Source organism: Carcharodon carcharias, chromosome 27 (assembly GCF_017639515.1).
Source record: "Carcharodon carcharias isolate sCarCar2 chromosome 27, sCarCar2.pri, whole genome shotgun sequence".
Lineage (NCBI taxonomy): Eukaryota > Metazoa > Chordata > Chondrichthyes > Lamniformes > Lamnidae > Carcharodon > Carcharodon carcharias.
Window position 1 is genome coordinate 4,858,044 of NC_054493.1, and position 20,679 is coordinate 4,878,722.

At 60.5% G+C, this 20,679-nt stretch overlaps 1 protein-coding gene across 3 annotated transcripts in view; it reads left to right on the forward strand.

Annotated features, from left to right (window-relative positions):
- LOC121270487 (AP-1 complex subunit gamma-1-like) overlaps positions 1-20,679 on the forward strand; it is a 180,740-nt gene that overhangs the window by 122,345 nt on the left and 37,716 nt on the right. For all 3 annotated transcript variants that reach the window (XM_041175809.1, XM_041175811.1, XM_041175810.1), the window contains exons 11-12: positions 238-351; positions 2,793-2,933. In XM_041175809.1, the coding sequence (XP_041031743.1) occupies positions 238-351; positions 2,793-2,933 (255 nt within the window). The remainder of the gene's footprint in view (positions 1-237; positions 352-2,792; positions 2,934-20,679) is intronic.

Genomic DNA, 20,679 nt, shown 5'->3' on the forward strand with positions numbered 1-20,679 from the left:
TGCCAAAAGTCCACCCACCAGAGGAAGATTAGGGGTGAAATCTTTAAAATAAACAGACCCTCGGAACCAGGGAAAGGGTATTGGTGGGGGGCAAATGAGGGTGGGGTGGGGGGTGGGGTGGTGCGAGGTGGAAAATCAGCTGCGATCTCTCTGAACGTGCCGTGCACCATGAAGCCCTTCCCCAACGCTCCCCCCGCCTTAAACCCTCCTCTGACCTCCATCTTAACCCCACCTCAGGTACGTGGCCTTGACCTCGCTCCTCAAGATGGTGCAGTCCGACCACATCGCAGTGCAAAGGCATCGTAGCACTATCGTGGACTGCCTGAAGGACCCGGACGCGACGATGAAGAGGTAACGGTGGGGGTGGGGGGGGGCACTGAATTGGCGTAGCGCCCGCTGACACACTGAAACATCCCCACCGCCGCTTCACAGGAGCCGTTGTGTTAACAACATTGGACCCCCAAGCCAAATAAAGGCACATCAGTTGGCCCAAAAGAGCTCGGTCAATGAGATAGGTCTTAGGGAGCATGCTAAAGGAGGAGAGAGAGAAAGAGAGAGAGAGAGATGGAGGGGTTGAGGGAGGGAATTCCAGAGCTCAGGACCCCAATCCAAGTAGCTGAAGGCCCGGCCGACAATGGTGGAGCGATGGGAATCGGGGGAGGCTCGAGAGGCTGGAAAAGGAGGAGAGCAGAGATCTCGGAGGGTTGTAGAGGGCTGGAGGGGGTTACAGAGATAGGGAGGGGTGTAGGGGCTGGAGGGGGTTACAGAGATAGGGAGGGGTGTAGGGAACTGGAGGAGGTTACAGAGATAGGGAGGGGTGTAGGGGCTGGAGGTGGTTACAGGGATAGTGAGGGGGTGAGGGTGGTGGAGGAGGTTACAGTGATAGTGAGGGGTTGAGGGTGGTGGAGGAGGTTACAGAGATAGGGAGGGGTGTAGGTGGATGGAGGAGGTTACAGAGATAGGGAGGGGTGTAGGGGCTGGAGGAGGTTACAGAGATAGTGAGGGGGTGAGGGTGGTGGAGGAGGTTACAGAGATAGTGAGGGGTGAGGGTGGTGGAGGAGGTTACAGAGATAGTGAGGGGGTGAGGGTGGTGGAGGAGGTTACAGAGATAGTGAGGGGGTGAGGGTGGTGGAGGAGGTTACAGAGATAGTGAGGGGGTGAGGGTGGTGGAGGTGGTAACAGTGATATTGAGGGGGTGAGGGTGGTGGAGGTGGTTACAGAGATAGTGAGGGGGTGAGGGTGGTGGAGGAGGTTACAGAGATAGTGAGGGGGTGAGGGTGGTGGAGGTGGTAACAGTGATATTGAGTGGGTGAGGGTGGTGAACCGGTTTATCATTCGGAACTGCCGTTTCCACGTGTAGGTGTAGGTGTTTACAGGCGATTCTGGGCTGTGTTACAGGTGGTGGGGGGGGTGTAATGGGCAGCCTCAGTGATGTAGGTGTAGGTGTTTACAGGCGATCCTGGGCTGTGTTACAGGTGGTGGGGGGGTGTAATGGGCAGCCTCAGTGATGTAGGTGTAGGTGTTTACAGGCGATCCTGGGCTGTGTTACAGGCGGTGGGGGGGTGTAATGGGCAGCCTCAGTGATGTAGGTGTAGGTGTTTACAGGCGATCCTGGGCTGTGTTACAGGTGGTGGGGGGGTGTAATGGGCAGCCTCAGTGATGTAGGTGTAGGTGTTTACAGGCGATCCTGGGCTGTGTTACAGGTGGTGGGGGGGTGTAATGGGCAGCCTCAGTGATGTAGGTGTAGGTGTTTACAGGCGATCCTGGGCTGTGTTACAGGTGGTGGGGGGGTGTAATGGGAAGCCTCAGTGATGTAGGTGTAGGTGTTTACAGGCGATCCTGGGCTGTGTTACAGGTGGTTTGGGGGTGTATTGGTGCCGACATGAGGTGAGACCCTCCTCTCGGGGTCAATCCTGAGAGTAGTTTGAGAAAAGCAGGTTTCATTTCACCGGGAGCCTCTGTTTCCCACCTCACATCAGTTTGATAAACCTCCCCAACCCCCTCATCCTCGACTCTCTGGGACCGAGGTTCGGGATCTCACTGACACGGGGTATCCACTTACCCCGTCGCACACGACACTCAATCCAGCAGTGTTTCTGATCGTCACTTTCTCCCTCTTTCTCCCTCTCGCTGTGTCTCTCTCCCTCTCTGTCTCTCTCTCTCTGTCTTCATCTCTCCCCCTCTCTTTCTCTATTGCTCTCTCCCTCTCTCCCACTCCCTCTCTCGTTCCCTCTCTCTCCCCTGCTCTCTCCCTCTCTCTCTCCTGCTCTCTCCCTCTCTCTCTCTCTCTATCGCCATCTCCCTCTCTCTCTCTCTCTCTCTCCTGCTCTCTCCTACCCCCTCTCTCCCACTCTCCCTCCCTCTCACTCTCCCACTCTCTCTTCCGCTCTTTCTCTCTCCCACTCTCTCTCCCACACTCTCCCCTGCTCTCCCTCCCTCTCTCCCTCTCTCTCTCTCTCCCTCTCTCCCACCTCTCTCTCCTCCTCTACCTCCCTCTCTCCCTCCCTCTCACTCTCCCACTCTCTCTCCCACTCTCTCTCCCACTCTCTCTCCCACTCTCTCTCTCCCACCTCTCTCTCCTGCTCTACCTCCCTGTCTCTCTCTCATTCTCTCTCCCACTCTCTCTCTCCCCCACTCTCTCTCCTACGCTCTCCCCCGCCCTCCCTCACTCTCTCCCTCCCTCTCTCTCCCACTCTACCTCCCTCTTCCCCTCCTTCTCACTCTCCCACTCTCTCTCTCTCTCTCTCTCTCTGTCTCTCCCGCTCTCTCTCCCGCTCTGTCGCTCCTCCAAGACGGGCCCTGGAACTGAGCCTCGCCTTGGTCAACACCACCAACGTGCGAGGGATGATGAAGGAACTCCTCAACGTGCTGGCCGACTGTGGCCCAGAGCTCAAGGCCGACTGCACTTCTGGAATCTTCCTCGCGGCAGAAAAGTAAGTGAGGGGTGTGGCTTGCAGGCGGTGGGGGGGGGGGGGGTGGTGGTTGCAGGCTGGCGTTCAGGGAGGGGAGGGATGAGTGGTGTTTGTTTGGGGAGGGGTTGGTGGGTTGATGGTCCCGCTGACTGGATCTTGTATGAATCAAGACCCCTCAATTCTCCTGCTCAACCTCTTCCTCCACTCGCTACACCGGAGGAGCCCAGTTTTGACTCTTTTGAAAGATATCAGGGGTTTCGAACGGACATTGTGACCTTGGTGAGTGGCGAAGGAGGGGGGGGTGGGTGGGGAATAAGGGGGCAGGAGGGAGGAACACAGTGGGCGGTGGAGGTGGGATGGGCAGTACAGATCCAACAGAGAGCTACCCGGGATATAGAGGAGGGAGGATTCATCGGGCATGAGTACAGAGAGGAAACGAGGGTGGGTGAAAGAGCGAGAGGATAAAGGGAGAGAGAGAGAGAGAGAGAGAGTGGCGGGGGAAGAAAAGGAGAGATGGAATGAGAGAGGGGGAAAGAGTGAGAGAGAGGGAAAGAGACAAGGAGGGAAAGATAGAGAGAGAGGGGGAAGAGAGAAAGGGAATGAGGAAGAGACTGAAAAAGAGAGAGGGAAAGAGATGTAGGGAAAAAAGAGAGAGAAATGGAGATGGAGTGGGGAGAAAGAGAGAGAGATAGAAATATATAAAGAAAGAGAACGGAAAGCGAGAAAGTGAAAGAGAAATGGGAGAGAGAGTGGGGGAAATAGGAAGGGAGAGGTAAAGAGTGAGAGAGGGGAAGAGAGATAGATAGAGAGAGAGAGAGAGGATGAAGGAAAGAGAGGGAAAAGAGGGAGAGAGAAAGAGAGAGATAGGGAGAGAGGGGGGGAAAGAGGGAGAGGGGAGAAGGGAGAGAGGGGAAGAGGGAGAGAGAGGGGATGAGGGGAAGAGGAAACAAGACAGACAAGAAGCGAGAAGAGAGAAGAGAGGGAGGGAACGAGAGAAGGAGAGAGAGAGAGAGGGAAGGGTGAAAGGAAGAGTGAGTGAATGAGAGAAAGATGGAGGGAAGTAGAGAGAGCAGGGAAGAGAGAGAGAGAGGGGTGAAAGGGAGAGTCAGTGAATGAGAGAGCAAGAGAGAGGGAGGGAAGAAGAGAAGAATAGGAGAGAGAGCTGGAGAGAGAGAGAGTCACAAAGGGAGAGTGACGGAATGAGAGAGAGAGGGAGGGAAGGTGAGTGAGTGAGTAAGAGAGTGACAGACGGAAGGAGTAATGGTCTGGGAGGGAGGGAAGGGGTGAGGTGTGGGTGTGAGGGAAGGGGTGAGGTGAGGGAGTGAGGGAAGGGGTGAGGTGTGGGAATGAGGGAAGGGGTGAGGGTGAGGAAGTGAGGGAATGGGTGAGGTAAGGGAGTGAGGGAAGGGGTGAGGTTTGGGAGTGAGGGAAGGGGTGAGGGTGTGGGAGTGAGGGAAGGGGTGAGGGTGAGGGAGTGAGGGAAGGTGTGAGGGTGTGGGAGTGAGGGAAGGGGCGAGGGTGTGAGAGGGAGGGAAGGGGTGAGGTGTGGGAGTGAGGGAAGGGGTGAGGGTGTGGGAGTGAGGGAAGGGGTGAGGTTGAGGGTGAGGGAGTGAGGGAAGGGGTGAGGTCGGGGAGTGAGGGAAGGGGTGAGGTGAGGGAGTGAGGGAAGGGGTGAGGTGAGGGAGTGAGGGAAGGGGTGAGGGTGTGGGAGTGAGGGAAGTTGTGAGGTGTGGGACGGAGGGAAGGGGTGAGGTGTGCGAGTGAGGGAAGGGGTGAGGTGAGGGAGTGAGGGAAGGGGTGAGGTGAGGGAGTGAGGGAAGGGGTGAGGTGTGGGTGTGAGGGAAGGGGTGAGGTGTGGGAGTGAGGGAAGGGGTGAGGTGTGGGAGTGAGGGAAGGGGTGAGGTGAGGGAGTGAGGGAAAGGGTGAGGTGAGGGAGTGAGGGAAGGGGTGAGGTGTGGCAATTAGGGAAGGGGTGAAGTGAGGTAGAGAGGGAAGGGGTGAGGTGTGGGAGTGAGGGAAGGGGTGAGGTGTGGGATTGTGGGAAGGGTTGAGGATGAGGGAGTGAGGGAAAGGGTGAGGTGACGGAGTGAGGGAAGGGGTGAGGATGAGGGAGTGATGGAAGGGGTGAGGTGACGGAGTGAGGGAAAGGGTGAGGGTGTGGGAGAGAGGGAAGGGGTGAGGGTGAGGCAGTGAGGGAAGGGGTGAGGTGTGGGAGTGAGGGAAGGGGTGAGGGTGTGGGAGTGAGGGAAGGGGTGAGGGTGTGGGAGTGAGGGAAGGGGTGAGGTGAGGGAGTGAGGGAAGGGGTGAGGTGTGGGAGTGAGGGAAGGGGTGAGGTGTAGGAGTGAGGGAAGGGGTGAGGGTGTGGGAGTGAGGGAAGGCGTGAGGTGAGGGAGTGAGGGAAGGGATGAGGTGAGGGAGTGAGGGAAGGGGTGAGGGTGTGGGAGTGAGGTAAGGGGTGAGGTGAGGGAGTGAGGGAAGGGGTGAGGTGTGGGAGTGAGGGAATGGGTGAGGTGTAGGAGTGAGGGAAGGGGTGAGATGTGGGAATGAGGGAAGGGGTTGAGTGAGGGAGTGAGGGAAGGTGTGAGGTAAGGGAGTGAGGGAAGGTTTTGAGTGAGGGAGTGAGGGAAGGGGTGAGGTAAGGGAGTGAGGGAAGGAGTGAGGTGTGGGAGTGAGGGAAGGGGTGAGGTGTGGGAGTGAGGGAAGGGGTGAGGGTGAGGGAGTGAGGGAAGGGGTGAGGGTTTGGGAGTGAGGGAAGGGGTGAGGGTGTGGGAGTGAGGGAAGGGGTGAGGTGTGAGATGGAGGGAAGGGGTGAGGTGTGGGAGTGAGGGAAGGGGTGAGGGTGAGGGTGTGAGGGAAGGGGTTAGGTTAGGGAGTGAGGGAAGCGGTGAGGTAAGGGAGTGAGGGAAGGGGTTGAGTGAGGGAGTGAGGGAAGGGGTGAGGTGAGGGAGTGAGGGAAGGGGTGAGGTGTGGGAGTGATGGAAGGGGTGAGGTGAGGGAGTGCGGGAGGGGGTGATGTGAGGGAGTGAGGGAAGGGGTGAGGTGAGGGAGTGAGGGAAGGGGTGAGGTGTGGGAGTGATGGAAGGGGTGAGGTGAGGGAGTGCGGGAGGGGGTGATGTGAGGGAGTGAGGGAAGGGGTGAGGTGTGGGAGTGAGGGAAGGGGTGAGGTGAGGAAGTGAGGGAAAGGGTGAGATGTGTTTGTGAGGGAAGGGTTGAGTGAGGGAGTGAGGGAAGGGGTGAGATTGTGTGGGATTGAGGAAAGGGGTGAGGGATTGGGAGTGAGGGAAGGGGTGAGGGAGTGGGAGTGAGGGAAGGGGTGAGGTGTGGGAGTGAGGGAAGGGGTTGAGTGAGGGAGTGAGGGAAGGGGTGAGGGTGAGGGAGAGAGGGAAGGGATGAGGGTGAGGGAGTGAGGAAAGGGGTGAGGGTGTGCGAATGAGGGAAGGGGTGAGGGTGTTGGAGTGAGGGAATGGGTTGAGTGAGGGAGTGAGGGGAGGGGTGAGGTGAGGGAGTGAGGGAAGGGGTGAGGTGAGGGAATGAGTGAAGGGGTGAGGTGTTGGAGTGAGGGAAGGGGTGAGGGTGTGGGAGTGAGGGAAGGGGTGAGGTGTGGGAGTGAGGGAAGGGGTGAGGTGAGGGAATGAGTGAAGGGGTGAGGTGTGGGAGTGAGGGAAGGGGTGAGGTGAGGGATTGAGGGAAGGGGTGAGGTGAGGGAGTGAGGGAAGGGGTGAGGGTGAGGGACTGGGGGAAGCGTTGAGGAGTGGGAGTGAGGGAAGGGGTGAGGGTGAGGGAGTGAGGGAAGGCGTGAGGTGAGGGAGTGAGGGAAGGGGTGAGGTGTAGGAGTGAGGGAAGGGGTGAGGGTGTGGGAGTGAGGGAAGGCGTGAGGTGAGGGAGTGAGGGAAGGGATGAGGTGAGGGAGTGAGGGAAGGGGTGAGGGTGTGGGAGTGAGGTAAGGGGTGAGGTGAGGGAGTGAGGGAAGGGGTGAGGTGTGGGAGTGAGGGAATGGGTGAGGTGTAGGAGTGAGGGAAGGGGTGAGATGTGGGAATGAGGGAAGGGGTTGAGTGAGGGAGTGAGGGAAGGTGTGAGGTAAGGAGTGAGGGAAGGTTTTGAGTGAGGGAGTGAGGGAAGGGGTGAGGTAGGGAGTGAGGGAAGGAGTGAGGTGTGGGAGTGAGGGAAGGGGTGAGGTGTGGGAGTGAGGGAAGGGGTGAGGGTGAGGGAGTGAGGGAAGGGGTGAGGGTTTGGGAGTGAGGGAAGGGGTGAGGGTGTGGGAGTGAGGGAAGGGGTGAGGTGTGAGATGGAGGGAAGGGGTGAGGTGTGGGAGTGAGGGAAGGGGTGAGGGTGAGGGTGTGAGGGAAGGGGTAAGGTAAGGGAGTGAGGGAAGCGGTGAGGTAAGGGAGTGAGGGAAGGGGTTGAGTGAGGGAGTGAGGGAAGGGGTGAGGTGAGGGAGTGAGGGAAGGGGTGAGGTGTGGGAGTGATGGAAGGGGTGAGGTGAGGGAGTGCGGGAGGGGGTGATGTGAGGGAGTGAGGGAAGGGGTGAGGTGAGGGAGTGAGGGAAGGGGTGAGGTGTGGAGTGATGGAAGGGGTGAGGTGAGGGAGTGCGGGAGGGGGTGATGTGAGGGAGTGAGGGAAGGGGTGAGGTGTGGGAGTGAGGGAAGGGGTGAGGTGAGGAAGTGAGGGAAAGGGTGAGATGTGTTTGTGAGGGAAGGGTTGAGTGAGGGAGTGAGGGAAGGGGTGAGATTGTGTGGGATTGAGGAAAGGGGTGAGGGATTGGGAGTGAGGGAAGGGGTGAGGGAGTGGGAGTGAGGGAAGGGGTGAGGTGTGGGAATGAGGGAAGGGGTTGAATGAGGGAGTGAGGGAAGGGGTGAGGGTGAGGGAGAGAGGGAAGGGATGAGGGTGAGGGAGTGAGGAAAGGGGTGAGGGTGTGCGAATGAGGGAAGGGGTGAGGGTGTTGGAGTGAGGGAATGGGTTGAGTGAGGGAGTGAGGGGAGGGGTGAGGTGAGGGAGTGAGGGAAGGGGTGAGGTGAGGGAATGAGTGAAGGGGTGAGGTGTTGGAGTGAGGGAAGGGGTGAGGGTGTGGGAGTGAGGGAAGGGGTGAGGTGTGGGAGTGAGGGAAGGGGTGAGGTGAGGGAATGAGTGAAGGGGTGAGGTGTGGGAGTGAGGGAAGGGGTGAGGTGAGGGATTGAGGGAAGGGGTGAGGTGAGGGAGTGAGGGAAGGGGTGAGGGTGAGGGACTGGGGGAAGCGTTGAGGAGTGGGAGTGAGGGAAGGGGTGAGGGTGAGGGAGTGAGGGAAGGTGTGAGGTGTGGGAGTGAGTAAGAGGTGAGGGTGTGGGTGTGAGGGAAGGGGTGAGGGTGAGGGAGTGAGGGAAGGCGTGAGGTGTGGGAGTGAGGGAAGGGGTGAGGTGAGGGAGTGAGGGAAGGGGTGAGGTGTGGGAGTGAGGGAAGGGGTGAGGTGTGGGAGTGAGGGAAGGGGTGAGGTGAGGGAGTGAGGGAAGGGGTGAGGTGAGGGAGTGAGGGAAGGGATGAGGTGAGGGAGTGAGGGAAGGGGTGAGGGTGTGGGAGTGAGGTAAGGGGTGAGGTGAGGGAGTGAGGGAAGGGGTGAGGTGTGGGAGTGAGGGAATGGGTGAGGTGTAGGAGTGAGGGAAGGGGTGAGATGTGGGAATGAGGGAAGGGGTTGAGTGAGGGAGTGAGGGAAGGTGTGAGGTAAGGGAGTGAGGGAAGGTTTTGAGTGAGGGAGTGAGGGAAGGGGTGAGGTAAGGGAGTGAGGGAAGGAGTGAGGTGTGGGAGTGAGGGAAGGGGTGAGGTGTGGGAGTGAGGGAAGGGGTGAGGTGTGAGATGGAGGGAAGGGGTGAGGTGTGGGAGTGAGGGAAGGGGTGAGTGTGAGGGTGTGAGGGAAGGGGTGAGGTGTGGGAGTGAGGGAAGGGGTGAGAAAAGGGAGTGAGGGAAGGGGTAAGGTAAGGGAGTGAGGGAAGGGGTGAGGTGAGGGAGTGAGGGAAGTGGTGAGGTGTGGGAGTGATGGAAGGGGTGAGGTGAGGGAGTGCGGGAGGGGGTGAGGTGAGGGAGTGAGGGAAGGGGTGAGGTGAGGGAGTGAGGGAAGGGGTGAGGTGAGGAAGTGAGGGAAAGGGTGAGATGTGGTTGTGAGGGAAGGGGTGAGGGTGTGGGAGTGAGTGAAGGGGTGAGGGTGTGGGAGTGAGTGAAGGGGTGAGGTGAGGGAGTGAGGGAAGGGGTGAGGTGTGGGAGTGAGGGAAGGGGTGAGGTGTTGGAGTGAGGGAAGGGGTGAGGTGTGGGAGTGAGGGAAGGGGTGAGGTGAGGGATTGAGGGAAGGGGTGAGGTGAGGGAGTGAGGGAAGGGGTGAGGTGAGGGAGTAAGGGACGGGGAGAGTTGAGGGAGTGAGGGATTGCGTGAAGTGAGGGAGTGAGGGAAGGTGTGAGGTGTGGGAGTGAGTAAGAGGTGAGGGTGTGGGTGTGAGGGAAGGGGTGAGGGTGAGGGAGTGAGGGATGGGGTGAGGTGTGGGAGTGAGTAAGAGGTGAGGGTGTGGGTGTGAGGGAAGGGGTGAGGGTGTGGGAGTGAGGGAAGGGGTGAGGGTGTTGGAGTGAGGGAAGGGGTGAGGTGAGGGAGTGAGGGAAGGGGTGAGGTGAGGGAGTGAGGGAAGGGGTGAGGCGAGGGAGTGAGGGAAGAGGTGTGGGAGTGAGGGAAGGGGTGAGGGTGTGGGAGTGAGGGAAGGGGTGAGGGTGTTGGAGTGAGGGAAGGGGAGAGGTGTGGGAGTGAGGGAAGGGGTGAGGGTGTTGGAGTGAGGGAAGGGGTGAGGTGAGGGAGTGAGGGAAGGGGTGAGGTGAGGGAGTGAGGGAAGGGGTGAGGCGAGGGAGTGAGGGAAGAGGTGTGGGAGTGAGGGAAGGGGTGAGGGTGTGGGAGTGAGGGAAGGGGTGAGGGTGTTGGAGTGAGGGAAGGGGAGAGGTGAGGGAGTGAGGGAAGGGGAGAGGTGAGGGAGTGAGGGAAGGGGTGAGGTGAGGGAGTGAGGGAAGGGGTGAGGTGAGGGAGTGAGGGAAGGGGTGAGGTGTGGGAGTGAGGGAAGGGGTGAGGTGAGGGAGTGAGGGAAGGGGTGAGGTGAGGGAGTGAGGGAAGGGGTGAGGTGAGGGAGTGAGGGAAGGGGTGAGGTGTGGGAGTGAGGGAAGGGGTGAGGTGTGGGAGTGAGGGAAGGGGTGAGGTGAGGGAGTGAGGGAAGGGGTGAGGTGAGGTAGTGAGGGAAGGGGTGAGGTGTGGCAATTAGGGAAGGGGTGAAGTGAGGGAGAGAGGGAAGGGGTGAGGTGTGGGAGTGAGGGAAGGGGTGAGGTGTGGGATTGTGGGAAGGGTTGAGGATGAGGGAGTGAGGGAAAGGGTGAGGTGACGGAGTGAGGGAAGGGGTGAGGATGAGGGAGTGATGGAAGGGGTGAGGTGACGGAGTGAGGGAAAGGGTGAGGGTGTGGGAGACAGGGAAGGGGTGAGGGTGAGGCAGTGAGGGAAGGGGTGAGGTGTGGGAGTGTGGGAAGGGGTGAGGGTGTGGGAGTGAGGGAAGGGGTGAGGGTGTGGGAGTGAGGGAAGGGGTGAGGTGAGGGAGTGAGGGAAGGGGTGACGTGTGGGAGTGAGGGAAGGGGTGAGGTGTAGGAGTGAGGGAAGGGGTGAGGGTGTGGGAGTGAGGGAAGGCGTGAGGTGAGGGAGTGAGGGAAGGGATGAGGTGAGGGAGTGAGGGAAGGTGTGAGGGTGTGGGAGTGAGGTAAGGGGTGAGGTGAGGAGTGAGGGAAGGGGTGAGGTGTGGGAGTGAGGGAATGGGTGAGGTGTAGGAGTGAGGGAAGGGGTGAGATGTGGGAATGAGGGAAGGGGTTGAGTGAGGGAGTGAGGGAAGGTGTGAGGTAAGGGAGTGAGGGAAGGTTTTGAGTGAGGGAGTGAGGGAAGGGGTGAGGTAAGGGAGTGAGGGAAGGAGTGAGGTGTGGGAGTGAGGGAAGGGGTGAGGTGTGGGAGTGAGGGAAGGGGTGAGGGTGAGGGAGTGAGGGAAGGGGTGAGGGTGTGGGAGTGAGGGAAGGGTGAGGGTGTGGGAGTGAGGGAAGGGGTGAGGTGTGAGATGGAGGGAAGGGGTGAGGTGTGGGAGTGAGGGAAGGGGTGAGGGTGAGGGTGTGAGGGAAGGGGGAAGGTAAGGGAGTGAGGGAAGCGGTGAGGTAAGGGAGTGAGGGAAGGGGTTGAGTGAGGGAGTGAGGGAAGGGGTGAGGTGAGGGAGTGAGGGAAGGGGTGAGGTGTGGGAGTGATGGAAGGGGTGAGGTGAGGGAGTGCGGGAGGGGGGTGATGTGAGAGAGTGAGGGAAGGGGTGAGGTGTGGGAGTGAGGAAGGGGTGAGGTGAGGAAGTGAGGGAAAGGGTGAGATGTGGTTGTGAGGGAAGGGTTGAGTGAGGGAGTGAGGGAAGGGGTGAGATTGTGTGGGATTGAGGAAAGGGGTGAGGGATTGGGAGTGAGGGAAGGGGTGAGGGAGTGGGAGTGAGGGAAGGGGTGAGGTGTGGGAGTGAGGGAAGGGGTTGAGTGAGGGAGTGAGGGAAGGGGTGAGGGTGAGGGAGAGAGGGAAGGGATGAGGGTGAGGGAGTGAGGAAAGGGGTGAGGGTGTGCGAATGAGGGAAGGGGTGAGGGTGTTGGAGTGAGGGAATGGGTTGAGTGAGGGAGTGAGGGAAGGGGTGAGGGTGTGGGAGTGAGTGAAGGGGTGAGGGTGTGGGAGTGAGTGAAGGGGTGAGGTGAGGGAGTGAGTGAAGGGGTGAGGTGTGGGAGTGAGGGAAGGGGTGAGGTGTGGGAGTGAGGGAAGGGGTGAGGTGAGGGAATGAGTGAAGGGGTGAGGTGTTGGAGTGAGGGAAGGGGTGAGGTGTTGGAGTGAGGGAAGGGGTGAGGTGAGGGAGTGAGGGAAGGGGTGAGGTGAGGGAGTGAGGGAAGTGGTGAGGTCTGGGAGTGAGGGAAGTGGTGAGGTGAGGGAGTGAGGGACGGGGAGAGATGAGGGAGTGACGGATTGCCTGAGGTGAGGGAGTGAGGGAAGGGGTGAGGGTGAGGACTGGGGGAAGCGTTGAGGTGTGGGAGTGAGGGAAGGGGTGAGGGTGAGGGAGTGAGGGAAGGTGTGAGGTGTGGGAGTGAGTAAGAGGTGAGGGTGTGGGTGTGAGGGAAGGGGTGAGGATGAGGGAGTGAGGGAAGGGGTGAGGTGTGGGAGTGAGGGAAGGGGTGAGGTGAGGGAGTGAGGGAAGGGGTGAGGTGAGGGAGTGAGGGAAAGGGTGAGGTGACGGAGTGAGGGAAGGGGTGAGGATGAGGGAGTGAGGGAAGTGGTGAGGTGACGGAGTGAGGGAAAGGGTGAGGGTGTGGGAGAGAGGGAAGGGGTGAGGGTGAGGCAGTGAGGGAAGGGGTGAGGTGTGGGAGTGAGGGAAGGGGTGAGGGTGTGGGAGTGAGGGAAGGGGTGAGGGTGTGGGAGTGAGGGAAGGGGTGAGGTGAGGGACTGAGGGAAGGGGTGAGGTGTGGGAGTGAGGGAAGGGGTGAGGTGTAGGAGTGAGGGAATGGGTGAGGGTGTGGGAGTGAGGGAAGGGGTGAGGTGAGGGTGTGAGTAAGAGGTGAGGGTGAGGGAGTGAGGGAAGGTGTGAGGTGTGGGAGTGAGGGACGGGGTGAGGTGTGGGTGTGAGGGAAGGGGTGAGGGTGAGGGAGTGAGGGACGGGGTGAGGTGTGGGTGTGAGGGAAGGGGTGAGGGTGTGGGAGTGAAGGAAGGGTTGAGGTGAGGGAGTGAGGGAAGGGGTGAGGGTGAGGGAGTGAGGGAAGGGGTGAGGTGTGGGCGAAGGGACGGGGAGAGTTGAGGGAGTGAGGGGTTGGGTGAAGTGAGGGAGTGAGGGAAATGGTGAGGGTGAGGGACTGGGGCAAGCGTTGAGGTGTGGGACTGAGGGAAGGTGTGGGGTGTGGAGTTAGGCAAGGGGTGAGGCGAGGGTGTGAGTAAGAGGTGAGGTTGAGGGAGTGAGGGAAGGTGTGAGGTGTGGGAGTGAGGGATGGGGTGAGGTGCAGGTGTGAGGGAAGGGGGGAGGGTGTTGGAGTGAGGGAAGGGGTGAGGTGAGGGTGTGAGGGAAGGGGTGAGGTGAGGGTGTGAGGGAAGGGGTGAGGTGTGGGAGTGAGGGACGGGGTGGGGTGTAGGAATGAGGGAAGGGGTGAGGTGAGGGAGTGAGGGAAGGGGTGAGGGTGTGGGAGTGAGGGAGGGGTGAGGTGTGGGAGTGAGGGAAGGGGTGAGGGTGAGGGAGTGAGGGAAGGGGTGAGGTTAGGGAGTGAGGGAAGGGGTGAGGTGAGGGTGTGAGGGAAGGGGTGAGGTGTGGGAGTGAGGGAAAGGATGAGGTGTGCGAATGAGGGAAGGGCTAAGGGTCTTGGAGTGAGGGAAGGGGTGAGGGTGTTGGAGTGAGGGAAGAGGTGAGGTGAGGGAGTGAGCGAAGGGGTGAGGGTGAGGGAGTGAGGGAAGGGGTGAGGGTGTGGGAGTGAGGGAAGGGGTGAGGTGTGGGAGTGAGGGAAGGGGTTAGGTGAGGGAGTGAGGGAAGGGGTGAGGTGTGGGATTGAGGGAAGGGGTGAGGGTGTGGGAGTGAGGGAAGGGTGAGGTGAGGGAGTGAGGGAAGGGGTGAGGTGTGGGAGTGAGGGAACGGGTGAGGTGAGGGAGTGAGGGAAGGGGTGAGGTGAGGGAGTGAGGGAAGGTGTCAGGTGTGGGAGTGAGGGAATGGGTGAGGTGAGGGATTTAGGGAAGGGGTGAGATTGGAGTGTGGGAAGGGGTGACGTGAGGGAGTGAGGGAAGGGGTGAGGTGTGGGAGTGAGGGAAGGGGAGAGGTGTGCGAGTGAGGCAAGGGGTGAGGTGAGGGAGTGAGTGAAGGGGTGAGGTGTTGGAGTGAGGGAAGGGGTGATGTGTGGGAGTGAGGGAATGGGTGAGGTGAGGGAGTGAGGGAAGGGGTGAGGTGAGGGAGCAAGGGACGGGGAGCGTTGAGGGAGTGAGGGATTGCGTGAAGTGAGGGAGTGAGGGAAATGGTGAGGGTGAGGGACTGGGGGAAGCTTTGAGGTGTGGGAGTGAGGGAAGGTGTGAGGTGTGGAGTTAGGCAAGGGGTGAGGTGAGGGTGTGAGTAAGAGGTGAGGGTGAGGGAGTGAGGGAAGGTGTGAGGTGTGGGAGTGAGGGATGGGGTGAGGTGTGGGTGTGAGGGAAGGTGTGAGGAAGTTGGAGTGAGGGAAGGGGTGAGGTGAGGGTGTGAGGGAAGGGGTGAGGTGTGGGAGTGAGGGATGGGGTGGGGTGTAGGAATGAGGGAAGGGGTGAGGTGTGGGAGTGAGGGAAGGGGTGAGGTTAGGGAGTGAGGGAAGGGGTGAGGTGTGGGAGTGAGGGAAGGGGTGAGGTTAGGGAGTGAGGGAAGGGGTGAAGTGTGGGAGTGAGGGACGGGGTGAGGTGTGGGTGTGAGGGAAGGGGTGACGGTGTTGGAGGGAGGGAAGAGGTGAGGTGAGGGAGTGAGGGAAGGGGTGAGGTGTGGGAGTGAGGGACGGGGTGAGGTGTGGGTGTGAGGGAAGGGGTGAGGGTGTGGGAGTGAAGGAAGGGTTGAGGTGAGGGAGTGAGGGAAGGGGTGAGGGTGAGGGAGTGAGGGAAGGGGTGAGGTGTGGGAGTGAGTGAAGGGGTGAGGTGTTGGAGTGAGGGAAGGGGTGAGGTGAGGGAGTAAGGGATGGGGAGAGTTGAGGGAGTGAGGGATTGCGTGAAGTGAGGGAGTGAGGGAAGTGGTGAGGGTGAGGGACTGGGGGAAGCGTTGAGGTGTGGGAGTGAGGGAAGGGGTTAGGTGAGGGAGTGAGGGATGGGGTGAGTTGTGGGTGTGAGGGAAGGGGTGAGGGTGTGGGAGTGAAGGAAGGGTTGAGGTGAGGGAGTGAGGGAAGGGGTGAGGGTGAGGGAGTGAGGGAAGGGGTGAGGTGTGGGAGTGAGTGAAGGGGTGAGGTGTTGGAGTGAGGGAAGGGGTGAGGTGAGGGAGTAAGGGATGGGGAGAGTTGAGGGAGTGAGGGATTGCGTGAAGTGAGGGAGTGAGGGAAGTGGTGAGGGTGAGGGACTGGGGGAAGCGTTGAGGTGTGGGAGTGAGGGAAGGTGTGAGGTGTGGAGTTAGGCAAGGGGTGAGGTGAGGGTGTGAGTAAGAGGTGAGGGTGAGGGAGTGAGGGAAGGTGTGAGGTGTGGGAGTGAGGGATGGGGTGAGGTGTGGGTGTGAGGGAAGGGGGGAGGGTGTTGGAGTGAGGGAAGGGGTGAGGTGAGGGAGTGAGGGATGGGGTGAGGTGTGGGTGTGAGGGAAGGGGGGAGGGTGTTGGAGTGAGGGAAGGGGTGAGGTGTGGGAGTGAGGGATGGGGTGAGGTGTGGGGTGTGAGGGAAGGGGGGAGGGTGTTGGAGTGAGGGAAGGGGTGAGGTGAGGGTGTGAGGGAAGGGGTGAGGGAAGGGGTGAGGTGAGGGTGTGAGGGATGGGGTGAGGTGTGGGTGTGAGGGAAGGGGGGAGGGTGTTGGAGTGAGGGAAGGGGTGAGGTGTGGGAGTGAGGGAAGGGGTGAGGTTTGGGAGTGAGGGAAGGGGTGAGTGTGAGGCAGTGAGTGAAGGGGTGAGGGTGTTGGAGTGAGGGAAGGGGTGAGGTGTGGGAGTGAGGGAAGGGGTTAGGTGAGGGAGTGAGGGATGGGGTGAGTTGTGGGTGTGAGGGAAGGGGTGAGGGTGTTGGAGTGAGGGAAGGGGTGAGGTGAGGGAGTGAGGGAAGGGGTGAGGGTGAGGGTGTGAGGGAAAGGGTGAGGTGTGGGAGTGAGGGAAAGGGTGAGGTGTGCGAGTGAGGGAAAGGGTGAGGTGTGGGAGTGAGGGAAAGGGTGAGGTGTGCGAGTTAGGGAAGGGCTAAGGGTCTTGGAGTGAGGGAAGGGGTGAGTGTGAGGCAGTGAGTGAAGGGGTGAGGTGTTGGAGTGAGGGAAGGGGTGAGGGTGTGGGAGTGAGGGAAGGGGTGAGGGTGTGGGAGGGAGGGAAGGGGTGAGGTGAGGGAGTGAGGGAAGGGGTGAGGTTGGAGTGAGGGAAGGGGTGAGGGGAGGGAGTGAGGGAAGGGGTGAGGGGTGGGATTGAGTGAAGGGGTGAGGTGTGGGATTGAGGCAAGGGGTGAGGGTGTGGGAGTGAGGGAAGGGGTAAGGGTGAGGGAGTTAGGGAAGGGGTGAGTTTGGAGTGAGGGAAGGGGTGAGGTGAGGGAGTGAGGGAAGGGGTGAGGTTTGGGAGTGAGGGAAGGGGAGAGGTGTGCGAGTGAGGGAAGGGGAGAGGTGAGGGAGTGAGTGAAGGGGTGAGGTGTTGGAGTGAGGGAAGGGGTGAGGTGAGGGAGCAAGGGACGGGGAGAGTTGAGGGAGTGAGGGATTGCGTAAAGTGAGGGAGTGAGGGAAGTGTTGAGGGTGAGGGACTGGGGGAAGCGTTGAGGTGTGGGAGTGAGGGAAGTGTTGAAGGTGAGGGACTGGGGGAAGCGTTGAGGTGTGGGAAAGAGGGAAGTTGTGAGGTGTGGAGTTAGGCAAGGGGTGAGGTGAGGGTGTGAGTAAGAGGTGAGGGTGAGGGAGTGAGGGAAGGTGTGAGGTGTGGGAGTGAGGGAAGGGGTGAGGTGAGGGTGTGAGGGAAGGGGTGAGGTGAGGGAGTGAGGGAAGGGGTGAGGTGAGGGTGTGAGGGAAGGGGTGAGGTGTGGGAGTGAGGGACGGGGTGGGGTGTGGGAGTGAGGGAAGGGGTGAGGTGTGGGAGTGAGGGAAGGGGTGAGGTGAGGGAGTGAGGGAAGGGGTGAGGTGAGGTAGTGAGGGAAGGGGTGAGGTGTGGCAATTAGGGAAGGGGTGAAGTGAGGGAGAGAGGGAAGGGGTGAGGTGTGGGAGTGAGGGAAGGGGTGAGGTGTGGGATTGTGGGAAGGGTTGAGGATGAGGGAGTGAGGGAAAGGGTGAGGTGACGGAGTGAGGGAAGGGGTGAGGATGAGGGAGTGATGGAAGGGGTGAGGTGACGGAGTGAGGGAAAGGGTGAGGGTGTGGGAGACAGGGAAGGGGTGAGGGTGAGGCAGTGAGGGAAGGGGTGAGGTGTGGGAGTGAGGGAAGGGGTGAGGGTGTGGGAGTGAGGGAAGGGGTGAGGGTGTGGGAGTGAGGGAAGGGGTGAGGTGAGGGAGTGAGGGAAGGGGTGACGTGTGGGAGTGAGGGAAGGGGTGAGGTGTAGGAGTGAGGGAAGGGGTGAGGGTGTGGGAGTGAGGGAAGGCGTGAGGTGAGGGAGTGAGGGAAGGGATGAGGTGAGGGAGTGAGGGAAGGTGTGAGGGTGTGGGAGTGAGGTAAGGGGTGAGGTGAGGGAGTGAGGGAAGGGGTGAGGTGTGGGAGTGAGGGAATGGGTGAGGTGTAGGAGTGAGGGAAGGGGTGAGATGTGGGAATGAGGGAAGGGGTTGAGTGAGGGAGTGAGGGAAGGTGTGAGGTAAGGGAGTGAGGGAAGGTTTTGTGTGTGGGAGTGAGGGAAGGGGTGAGGTAAGGGAGTGAGGGAAGGAGTGAGGTGTGGGAGTGAGGGAAGAGGGGGGGGTGTGGGAGTGAGGGAAGGGGTGAGGGTGAGGGAGTGAGGGAAGGGGTGAGGGTGTGGGAGTGAGGGAAGGGGTGAGGGTGTGGGAGTGAGGGAAGGGGTGAGGTGTGAGATGGAGGGAAGGGGTGAGGTGTGGGAGTGAGGGAAGGGGTGAGGGTGAGGGTGTGAGGGAAGGGGGAAGGTAAGGGAGTGAGGGAAGCGGTGAGGTAAGGGAGTGAGGGAAGGGGTTGAGTGAGGGAGTGAGGGAAGGGGTGAGGTGAGGGAGTGAGGGAAGGGGTGAGGTGTGGGAGTGATGGAAGGGGTGAGGTGAGGGAGTGCGGGAGGGGGGTGATGTGAGAGAGTGAGGGAAGGGGTGAGGTGTGGGAGTGAGGGAAGGGGTGAGGTGAGGAAGTGAGGGAAAGGGTGAGATGTGGTTGTGAGGGAAGGGTTGAGTGAGGGAGTGAGGGAAGGGGTGAGATTGTGTGGGATTGAGGAAAGGGGTGAGGGATTGGGAGTGAGGGAAGGGGTGAGGGAGTGGGAGTGAGGGAAGGGGTGAGGTGTGGGAGTGAGGGAAGGGGTTGAGTGAGGGAGTGAGGGAAGGGGTGAGGGTGAGGAGAGAGGGAAGGGATGAGGGTGAGGGAGTGAGGAAAGGGGTGAGGGTGTGCGAATGAGGGAAGGGGTGAGGGTGTTGGAGTGAGGGAATGGGTTGAGTGAGGGAGTGAGGGAAGGGGTGAGGGTGTGGGAGTGAGTGAAGGGGTGAGGGTGTGGGAGTGAGTGAAGGGGTGAGGTGAGGGAGTGAGTGAAGGGGTGAGGTGTGGGAGTGAGGGAAGGGGTGAGGTGTGGGAGTGAGGGAAGGGGTGAGGTGAGGGAATGAGTGAAGGGGTGAGGTGTTGGAGTGAGGGAAGGGGTGAGGTGTTGGAGTGAGGGAAGGGGTGAGGTGAGGGAGTGAGGGAAGGGGTGAGGTGAGGGAGTGAGGGAAGTGGTGAGGTCTGGGAGTGAGGGAAGTGGTGAGGTGAGGGAGTGAGGGACGGGGAGAGATGAGGGAGTGACGGATTGCCTGAGGTGAGGGAGTGAGGGAAGGGGTGAGGGTGAGGGACTGGGGGAAGCGTTGAGGTGTGGGAGTGAGGGAAGGGGTGAGGGTGAGGGAGTGAGGGAAGGTGTGAGGTGTGGGAGTGAGTAAGAGGTGAGGGTGTGGGTGTGAGGGAAGGGGTGAGGATGAGGGAGTGAGGGAAGGGGTGAGGTGTGGGAGTGAGGGAAGGGGTGAGGTGAGGGAGTGAGGGAAGGGGTGAGGTGAGGGAGTGAGGGAATGGGTGAGGTGACGGAGTGAGGGAAGGGGTGAGGATGAGGGAGTGAGGGAAGTGGTGAGGTGACGGAGTGAGGGAAAGGGTGAGGGTGTGGGAGAGAGGGAAGGGGTGAGGGTGAGGCAGTGAGGGAAGGGGTGAGGTGTGGGAGTGAGGGAAGGGGTGAGGGTGTGGGAGTGAGGGAAGGGGTGAGGGTGTGGGAGTGAGGGAAGGGGTGAGGTGAGGGACTGAGGGAAGGGGTGAGGTGTGGGAGTGAGGGAAGGGGTGAGGTGTAGGAGTGAGGGAATGGGTGAGGGTGTGGGAGTGAGGGAAGGGGTGAGGTGAGGGTGTGAGTAAGAGGTGAGGGTGAGGGAGTGAGGGAAGGTGTGAGGTGTGGGAGTGAGGGACGGGGTGAGGTGTGGGTGTGAGGGAAGGGGTGAGGGTGAGGGAGTGAGGGACGGGGTGAGGTGTGGGTGTGAGGGAAGGGGTGAGGGTGTGGGAGTGAAGGAAGGGTTGAGGTGAGGGAGTGAGGGAAGGGGTGAGGGTGAGGGAGTGAGGGAAGGGGTGAGGTGTGGGCGAAGGGACGGGGAGAGTTGAGGGAGTGAGGGGTTGGGTGAAGTGAGGGAGTGAGGGAAATGGTGAGGGTGAGGGACTGGGGCAAGCGTTGAGGTGTGGGACTGAGGGAAGGTGTGGGGTGTGGAGTTAGGCAAGGGGTGAGGCGAGGGTGTGAGTAAGAGGTGAGGTTGAGGGAGTGAGGGAAGGTGTGAGGTGTGGGAGTGAGGGATGGGGTGAGGTGCAGGTGTGAGGGAAGGGGGGAGGGTGTTGGAGTGAGGGAAGGGGTGAGGTGAGGGTGTGAGGGAAGGGGTGAGGTGAGGGTGTGAGGGAAGGGGTGAGGTGTGGGAGTGAGGGACGGGGTGGGGTGTAGGAATGAGGGAAGGGGTGAGGTGAGGGAGTGAGGGAAGGGGTGAGGGTGTGGGAGTGAGGGAGGGGTGAGGTGTGGGAGTGAGGGAAGGGGTGAGGGTGAGGGAGTGAGGAAGGGGTGAGGTTAGGGAGTGAGGGAAGGGGTGAGGTGAGGGTGTGAGGGAAGGGGTGAGGTGTGGGAGTGAGGGAAAGGATGAGGTGTGCGAGTGAGGGAAGGGCTAAGGGTCTTGGAGTGAGGGAAGGGGTGAGGGTGTTGGAGTGAGGGAAGAGGTGAGGTGAGGGAGTGAGCGAAGGGGTGAGGGTGAGGGAGTGAGGGAAGGGGTGAGGGTGTGGGAGTGAGGGAAGGGGTGAGGTGTGGGAGTGAGGGAAGGGGTTAGGTGAGGGAGTGAGGGAAGGGGTGAGGTGTGGGATTGAGGGAAGGGGTGAGGGTGTGGGAGTGAGGGAAGGGTGAGGTGAGGGAGTGAGGGAAGGGGTGAGGTGTGGGAGTGAGGGAAACGGGTGAGGTGAGGGAGTGAGGGAAGGGGTGAGGTGAGGGAGTGAGGGAAGGTGTCAGGTGTGGGAGTGAGGGAATGGGTGAGGTGAGGGATTTAGGGAAGGGGTGAGATTGGAGTGTGGGAAGGGGTGACGTGAGGGAGTGAGGGAAGGGGTGAGGTGTGGGAGTGAGGGAAGGGGAGAGGTGTGCGAGTGAGGCAAGGGGTGAGGTGAGGGAGTGAGTGAAGGGGTGAGGTGTTGGAGTGAGGGAAGGGGTGATGTGTGGGAGTGAGGGAATGGGTGAGGTGAGGGAGTGAGGGAAGGGGTGAGGTGAGGGAGCAAGGGACGGGGAGCGTTGAGGGAGTGAGGGATTGCGTGAAGTGAGGGAGTGAGGGAAATGGTGAGGGTGAGGGACTGGGGGGAAGCTTTGAGGTGTGGGAGTGAGGGAAGGTGTGAGGTGTGGAGTTAGGCAAGGGGTGAGGTGAGGGTGTGAGTAAGAGGTGAGGGTGAGGGAGTGAGGGAAGGTGTGAGGTGTGGGAGTGAGGGATGGGGTGAGGTGTGGGTGTGAGGGAAGGTG